Source organism: the organism of the source record quoted next, unplaced genomic scaffold, assembly GCF_019419815.1.
Source record: "Pyrus x bretschneideri cultivar Hongxiangsu unplaced genomic scaffold, Pyrus_bretschneideri_v1 Contig13, whole genome shotgun sequence".
NCBI classification, from domain to species: Eukaryota; Viridiplantae; Streptophyta; class Magnoliopsida; order Rosales; family Rosaceae; genus Pyrus; species Pyrus x bretschneideri.
The window spans coordinates 8,326,642-8,335,714 of record NW_025999424.1 but is presented as its reverse complement, the minus strand read 5'-3'; the positions used below and the strand labels follow the sequence as shown (position 1 = coordinate 8,335,714).

The following is a 9,073-nucleotide window of genomic DNA, read 5'->3' as shown; positions in this document are numbered from 1 at the left end:
ATGTCACGAAGTTCTACGGAGGCCGAATATAAAGCATTAGCACATTGTGCAGCTGATATTGTGTGGATAAGATTGTTGTTAAATGATTTGCATCAGTTTATTTCTGAGCCACCATTGCTGCACTGTGACAACCTGTTTGCTCTAGCTCTTTGTTCAAACCCTGTGTTTCATACACGAATTAAACATTTGGACACGGATTTTCATTTTGTTCATGAAAAAGTTCAGCGGAAGGATTTACAAGTTCAGTATGTGCCAACTGAACACCAGACTGCATATATCTTGACAAAGGGACTGCATGGACCTGCATTTGTTCATCATTGTTGCAATCTCATACTAGGTTACCCTAGCTGAGATCGAGGGGGGATAATAACTAAGGATGTATAATAGCTTAGCATACACCTCATGCCATGTCAACTATAATTAGTTACAAGTTAGTTGGTTAAGAAAGAGAGTGCTGAGTCATCAATTGTGAGCAGCTATATATATATAGCTATCCATGTGTAAAATAATCTTTTAGATTGATGTAATTCAGAAAGACTATTCAGTTTCTTCCTCTCTCTACTTCTCTCTTCATTTCTCTCTTCGTTGCCTTTCTATATTTTCTGACTTTCTTCTGCTAAATTCATCTGAAGACTCATGAATGTTAAGATTTTAGAGTATTCTATGTAAACGTTGCTCCAGTGGTAAGTTGCAAAATGAAATTTTGTTGCTGTTATATTATTGCTAACTGATGGCTGGCGGCAGGTCCCACTGAAGTTCTTTGAATATTTTAATACTAGCATTTGCCTACACACTTCGTGTGTATGAACACATTTTTTAAGAAAATGATAAGGGGAGAGAGAGAGAGAGAGAGAGAGAGAAAAAAAAAACGTGGGGGGAGTGGGAGGTTATTGTTTTTGGCCTTTTTTTTTTTTTTTTTTTTTTTTTTTGTAAATTCTAGAGGTATTTTAACATCATATGTAGGTGAGACTTCAATAAAAAATAGTAAAATTTGGACATGTGAAATTACACTATTGCCCATAATTTTTTTTGTGTGATAGAAGACTAAGTTGTCTTTTCACCATCTTTTGGTTGACAAAGAGGGTTTCATTAATTAGTAGAGATGATTAAAAAGAAATAGATCTTTAAAATGATAATGCTATAAAAACTAAATTTATAGACAAAATTTTGAAAATTAAAAACATGAAAGTTAATGATTTTATTACTTAAGCGTTGTTAAACGTGCTCATTCTTATTGGTAACACATCATTTAATTACAATTTTGACTCTAAATTTAATCTCCCTAACAGTACCTTATTTAAAAACATGAGTGGATGGTAGAAGTTGGTTCGAAAAAACTGAACCCAAGCTAAAAAAACAGAATTGAATGTATTATACTCCTAAAATCGAAAAGCCTCTTGGAGCTCCTGAATCTAGAGTAAGGAATGACAATGAGCTCCTAACATTACTTACTAAAATTTAACAATAAATATTCCTATTGGCTCAGAATTATTACTAGTCCCTAAGGGTTGGTTTGGTATTGTTGTGCTTTGAAAAAAAAAAAACTGTCTCTGATATGCTGTGAGAATAAGCAGTTGTGAAATAAAGTAGCAGAGTATTTGGTAAACTTTTTTTGTTAAAAAAAAAAAAAAAAAAAAGGGCAGTATTATAGTGATGTGCCATTAATTTAATTTTCTTAACAAATAAAGGTGAATTACTAAATATAATTTATTTTTAAAAGAAAAAGATTTATAAACTTTATCTTAAACATATAATCCAATGTTTAACAAGAAATCATAATCCAACATTTATAATATCTATTTACTATACAACTATTACTCTTTATCTTTTCTTTTATTATGGAATCATAATTTTTTATTCTATATTCTTCTCCAAGGTTCGGTTCTCCTCTTTTGCAAAACCTGTATTTTCTTTCCTCTTCTGCCGCCCACTCCCTCTCTCTGTCTTTCTCTGCCATATCCTAAGGAAGACCGGGTCACCGACAAATTCCACTCCTTTATCGAAGACCACCACCGCAGCAACACCAATTGCAATCCTTCGAACACAATCCCTGCTCTCTCGAAGGAGATTTGGGAGAAGTCGTGGGAGAGTTCCTTTCGTGTTAGAGGTTTCGTCGACAACATTATTACCCACAACTACCACCACTTGGTTGTCTTCCACTCGCCGCCCTTGTTTTAGAGCTTGCAACATGTCTTCAGCTCCTTCTGGGTCCAACCCAAATGGCCATTCATCTTCACTCGTGGAAGATGGATGAACTCCGATTTCAGGACTTGTCGTTGGTGTTAGCAGCGAAGGCATTGAGGCTTTCCCTTTGAGATTTTGGGTGTTAAGCAGAAGGGTGCAAATCTAGCATTCTTTGTGTAACCAGATTTTGACAAAGCCTAGAAATGCGATGAATCTTCCACTGCTCCTATCCCAAAAATCCGAAGAAGCTCAGAGTCAGAATGGACGGAAAAGAGACTAGGGGCTCAAACTGGACCAAATTGGCTATTCTTGACGATTCCAGTGCGGTTCGGTTCTACCAAAAATAATCATTAAAACTGTGTGGTTCGGCGTGTTAACGGTTCCGGTTTGGTTTCATCGATTTCCGGTTTCAAATCGATTTCTTACAAATCCTTCCCTTCAAGATCAAACCCATTTTTTCAACCAAAAATCAATGAGGAGAAGGAGAGAGAATGGGTGTGGAGTCGGCAATGAAAGAAACGGGAAGAAGAGGATGAGAAGACGAGGAGGATAAGACAAAAAAGACTAGAAGATGAAGCTAAGTGTGGAGCAAGAAAAGAAAGGAACGGGAGAGAACGAGAAGACAAAGGCTGGGTGTGAATTCGAGAATTGATGAATGAGAGAGAGAAGGTTGAAGGTGAGAGTCTGAGAGAGGAATGTGTAGTTCACCTTGAGTGTGGAGCAATAATGAGAAATGAAGATTGAGCGCTAGGGTATTTTATGTAATTGTATGGATTGGGCTTTTGAATTAATAAGATGAGTGTAATAGAAATGATTTGGGCTTAAGAAAAACAAGATAAACTTGGACTTGGCAAAGCAGTGGGTAAATAAGATTAGGCCTAATATGCAATAAAACCCATATAAATATATCCTCAATGTTCAGTTCGGTTTGAACCAATTTTCCAAAGCCTAAAATCGAGCCGAAACTGATTCAAAACAGTTTGGTCCGGCTCTCAGTCAAAGGTTTATCGATTTTGGTCAACACGATTTTTTTTCACTCGATTCGATTCGGTTTCCCGATTTTCCAATTTGTATGCGTGAAAAAAGACGTGGCGAAGTCAACGATGAAATCGACGAGTATAATGTATAATTTATTTAATTGCTAAAAGCCATTTTGGGTAAAATTTCATTAAAAGCCTCAGCACCTCTTGCGAAATTGATTTGCACAAAAGTTGGACAAGCAAAAAAAACTAATTTTTCAAAACTGGGTTTTGCAGCTTTATGTTTTTAGCTTTTTTTTTTACCCTAAGAAAAAGCTGAAGTTAAATGTTTACCAAACATAAAAAAGCTCCCAACTTTTTTTTTTTACTAAAAATATGACTTTAGCCCTTGATATTTAATTTTCTTCACATAAAACCCGTCATAAGTTTTTTACTCAAATAAAACCCATTAACTAGATTCCACATCAGCAAATTCATTAATTATATTTGACTTTACACATTTAAAAATTTTCAATGCCCAAAACACCCCTATTTAAATGTTTGATGTACACAATTAGTTCCATATTGATTGTAAGAGAGAATTAATGATTTTACGAAAATAATAAATAATAAATTTATTGCCTAATATATAATAACAAAATATGCCTAATATATGTAATAATATATGCTTAGTTAAGTCAACAAATTATATTTTTACATATAAAGGTAGGAAAATTATTTCACACACATATATATAACAAAAAAAAAAAAAGAACAACGCCTGGTATACGTAATAATTTACCTACATAATAAAGCAAACCCAATATATGCAAAATAATGTACCTACATAAAAAAAAATTATTATTATTTTATTCAATACTATTTTACCTATTCTTTTGTACACATAAATTTACATATATATATATAGATTAATTAGTATAATATGTTTGATCATATATGTAGTACTGTGCATATACATACATACATATATATATATATATATATATTTGAACGTATAGTAGTACTGTATATATAGGTAAACTATATATATATATATATATACATATATACATATATATATTGAGCGTATGGTAGTATTATATACATTTGAACGTATATATGTGTGTGTGTGTGTGTGTGTGTGTTAGGGGTAATAATATGCAATAAATTATTTATTCATTGTAATTAAGATGAGTAATAATATTTATTAATTTATTTTTAAAATTGTGGTACAAGTTGTAAATATTTTGTATTAATAGGTTAATTACTTTCCTACATGGCAACCACCTTTAAATTTGAGTTTTATTTGGATGTTTATAATTAGGTGGATTTTTATATAGGAAATAAGAGTTGCAACGGTCTATATGTAAAGAGCCCTCTTTTTTATATCCACTTTTTTCAAAAGTATCTCAGTACCAAACTAGGGCTAAATTAGAATATGGTTACAAGTTAAAATTTCCTAGCGAGCTCCTAAACTAACTTTCCGTTTTTAGCTTTTTAGCTAAAATTTAACTCGAAATAGAGTCATTAGACATGCCAAGCTTCCATTTCTATGGAAGGGTAGTTTGAAAAAGAACTCATTCATACTACACTCCCATTATCCCATATGACCCGTTGTCGTGTGTATCGTTCCGGCCTCTGTCCATAGTTTCACCATCTCTTGTATCCTTGCTTCCAATGACGCTACTGGCACCCTTACCAGGGTTTAAGATTCCTCCTATACGGCTGTCTGAAGCAGCAGCCTGAACCGCTTCTATATACAGCACTTTCACCAAATTCTTGAACCGCCGTCTGAAAGTTGGTATCCTCGACATAGATGCTACAAGCCCCTGCAATCTGATACGAAAAGAGCTTGGCAAAGTTTTATTTGCTTTTGAGGTAGCGTACAACTAAAGAAAACAAGCACCAACTTGATCATGTGCACGAGAATGATCAACGTTAATGACATGATGATCTGAATATCTAACACAATCGAGGCTAGAGCAATTTACATAATGAAATGAATGTGCGCACCTCCTAAATATGGCTTGCAACTGCGCCCGTCTGACATGGTCTCCGGATGGAAACTGTGTATCGTCCCACTCCTCGGGTGTTTCATTTCTGGATTTCATAAACACGTTTCTGAGACTCATTTCCTCATTCGCTTCCAATTGGAGATTCTTTAGTTGCTCTTTCATGACCAACAAAGGTCCGATGAACCACTCAAACACTTTGTCCCTCGGTCCATTTGCCTTCGTCAACTCTACATCATCAGCTATGGGATTCAAATTAGAATTAACTATGATTAAGCACATGGTAACACATATCAATTAAGCAAAGAGTAAAAAGATCTAAGTCAGATAACATACATATGACCAACCCAGACGAGTTCGACTTCGCTGATGCAAGAAGACATTCCATCACAGACCAAGCAGGTAGTTTGATCCCCAACTTCTTACAATTTCCTTTTAGAAGGCATTCTTCTACGTCCTTAACATCTATCAGACCGTCACGGAGGAGTATCCGGCCGTTAATCTCACAGGATTTAAACAGCCAGCCCCACACCTTTGACAATAACAAAAATATTTTGTCACATAAAAATGACAGATAAACTCGAGTCCATGTTGATTATATTTGTATTTTGGCAACTCCTTACGTGGATTGGTTTATAACGTTGAATTGCCTGCTTCCATGTTCTTGATCGTTGTGAGACAAGTTTTGATTTATATGAGCCTTCACCACCATTCTCCAAATCATTTTTCTCGTTGTTACCATACTTTTTCCCCTCCGGGCGAGAACTCATATTTCTACGGTATATTGGCCTAGCTGTCACAGGGATGTCTCATGATCAAATTAAAAGACTTTAAGCTGTAATGGCCTAATGGAAAGTAAAATTCCCTATTTTTGGACAAAACATTTCACTAGGGCAATCATTCATATAAAGTCTACAAGAAGGACGGGGATCCCTGACGTACCTTGGAAAGCAAGACCCTACCCTCAAATAGAGTAGTTCGTTCACGTATTCATCAAACAGTGAAACCACAGAAATTATGAAAGCAAGTCCAAGGTGGATCGAGTCTTCCTGAAAAATCACACATCATATTAAGGAAACCTTCTTTCCTACGAAAAATGAACCTATCCACATACTAAGAAGTTCCAATACTATGCCCAAACACAACAAAATTATCATAAGAGGCAACTAATTGGCCTACCTGATAAGCAATAGCACCACTATATAGTCCCAAAAAGAAGCTAGAGATGAAAGAAGCTACCACGGCTCCCACAACTGCCAAAGGCCATAGGATAATGGCAAGACCAGCAAATGGTACACATACTGTTTCCAAGAATGGTCCTTCTCTGCCTATCAAGTCTTCAAATAATCTCTTCCATCCTCTGAACAACATGTACGGGCTTTTCCATATCGCAACCATTGTAATCAAAGGCACATCCACCGGCACTCCAATCAGACTCACCAGCAAAGAAGCTGGCAATTTCAATAACCTACCAAGTGAAACCAAAATTTTTCAAAAAATCCATCTATGTAATTTCTTTTACCAAGTAATTGACGAGTTTCAAAAGTAAAGTTTCTCACTCGATATCCAATGGCTTTTCATCCGCAGGTATCTGCTCAATTAGCTCATCCATGAAGGAGAAGTAAGAGTGGAAGCAGAAATCTGTGAGATCCTGCACAACCACGAAGCTTCCTTTGATTGTCGACCAAGAACCATCCTAGTACACAAAACATAAGCTGCTAACATGAATTGCTAAGACCTTACTATAATCGATAATGAAAGCTCCATCAAACAATTTGTTAGGGACATGCATTTGATACAAATCATGAAAATCCCCCATAGCGCTGGATGTTATTATTGTTCAAATGGCCCCTCGGAATACATTATCAAAAAATAAATAAATAAAAATCCAAGGAGAAAGGAAACATACAACAAAGCAATGATAGAACTTGTCGGTTATATTCTCGCCAACAGCCTCAAATGTTGCAAGAAGGGGAGCAAAAAACCCATATCCGATTCCACCTAAAACACTTCCAACAACTCCGAGGACCGGCCAAAGGACTAGAGGCAGTGGAAGCAATAACAGCACAAGGATTTTCAACACAAGCCCAAGCCTCTTGCTCCTGAAATAATTAGGGAAATAGTAGGGCTATGAAAAGTTGGAAATGTCAAAGCACATAGTATAAAGAACGATAAAAACATTTATAATGTCGGTTCATAATCATAAAGATTAGTAAAAGGTAAGCATACTTTGCTACACAGTAGTAAGTCCAGATGAAATGAGCTATCCAAAGGCCAGCAATTACAGATAAATTTCCAATCACGATAATTCCCGCCGCCACTGGCCCAATGATTGTAGCTGCCAAGCAAAACCTACACTATTACTAATTTACTAAAACACATATGTATATATCACCTGTAAATTGGCAAACCCATGATAAGGGTTTTTCTTGTCAAGTTGAACTACACTTATAAAAAGAAGAGTTCCACTTATCAACAATATGGACAATATACTGAGACGCTCCAACGGTTAAAATATCAACATTATCAATTATATCACCCTATAAGGTCATAGAACGAATAATAGCAACGCTGAATTAGAAGGGAAATTGTAGTTTTAATATGTACATATCGTTCATATAAGATGTAAACACAGTGATTAGCAATAACTCTGTGTGGTTAATTACCTTTGACAAGGCCAAGGATGAGAAGCAAGAAAAAGAAGGGCAGAAAGGAGATGAAACTCCATAGCTTCCCAACAAAATCCACAGGAACCTCCATTCCACCGTTGAAGTAATACTTTATGGAAAAAAACTGAATTTAATAAAACGAGAGAGAGAGAGAGTGAAAGAAAAAGTGTATGATTTGACGGAGTGCAGGTGAGGAGACGTTACGTGGCGGGACAAAGGGTATGTGAGGCGGGCACGTGGCAAACGATGGGTTCGTGAGGGAGAGCGTTGAGACAACGACACGCACGTCAACACGCGACACCGCTTTCTTGGGGTATCGTCACGCGTTCGGCGGGAACAAAAAGGAAGAGCCCCAAAAGGCCCAGATGACCTGCAAAGCCCAAAGACAAACATCTCTACTGAAAAAGAGAAGCAAACGAGATAATTTTGCACTGACTCCCACTCATGCATCATATGAGCTACCAACTTAGTTTTGGCATACCGTTTTACTTGAAAGGCAAAAGCTTACCGTTTTATGCAGCATCAAACTATATCCAGAGAGATTAGTTTGTCACAAATGTATGGTGGGATACTTTCTTTAGTAAAAAAGAAGGTTTGAAAAATAAATTGGTATTGAACTCGTTATTTATGAGACTCAAATCTACAATTTATCATTTATAAATGAAGAGAAATATATTAAATCGTTACATATAGTTTAATATCCTAGTGCATAAGGTCTTTAGTTTCCACCTATGCGTTCTGGATTCAAAACTCCATCTCACTTAAGTTATTGTAATAGTTTTGAATGCTTTCATTTCCTTGATATTAATTATTTAAAAACAATACCACTAGCTCATAATATTAAGTTACAACGTGTGTGTGTATATATATATATATATATATATATATTTAATATTAAATTTAATCCAATAAATTGAACAAATTGAACATAATGACCAAATACCATTATATCAAATCCAACCATTCAACATTTTTCAGCACTGTCTACAAGTACTTGAGAAACGACACACATGACATCACTTTCGTGGTCGTATGGCGCTTCCTTCAGGAACAGACTAAAAAGACCAACATGTCAAAAGGCTCAACAGATCCATAAGCCCAAAATCCCAAACTCTCTTCTATCGAATAAATAAAGAGCAGCAATATACTTATCATTATGGATGCAAATTTCCGTCTTCTTTTCCTTTGAAGAAAATGCACCTGCAAAATAATAACACGTAAGATCAAGGCCAAGAGCCTCACACATCCA

General features: G+C 35.7%; 1 protein-coding gene across 2 annotated transcripts; it reads right to left on the bottom strand.

The window, feature by feature from the left end:
- Positions 1-4,504: 4,504 nt before the first annotated feature.
- LOC103951814 (uncharacterized membrane protein At3g27390) lies at positions 4,505-7,976 on the bottom strand. 2 transcript variants are annotated; one of them, XM_018648537.2, is made up of 10 exons: positions 7,822-7,976; positions 7,385-7,493; positions 7,065-7,257; positions 6,715-6,851; positions 6,335-6,623; positions 6,098-6,204; positions 5,779-5,944; positions 5,492-5,687; positions 5,157-5,397; positions 4,505-4,979 (listed from the first exon to the last, which is right to left on the bottom strand). In XM_018648537.2, exons 1-10 carry the CDS (start codon positions 7,913-7,915, stop codon positions 4,730-4,732), a joined length of 1,782 nt encoding a protein of 593 aa, XP_018504053.2. In that variant the 5' UTR covers positions 7,916-7,976; the 3' UTR covers positions 4,505-4,729. The 2 variants fall into 2 exon arrangements, with proteins under 2 accessions (XP_018504053.2, XP_048434668.1); XM_048578711.1 differs by lacking the exon at positions 7,385-7,493 and having other exon boundaries at positions 7,822-7,962.
- Positions 7,977-9,073: the final 1,097 nt, after the last annotated feature.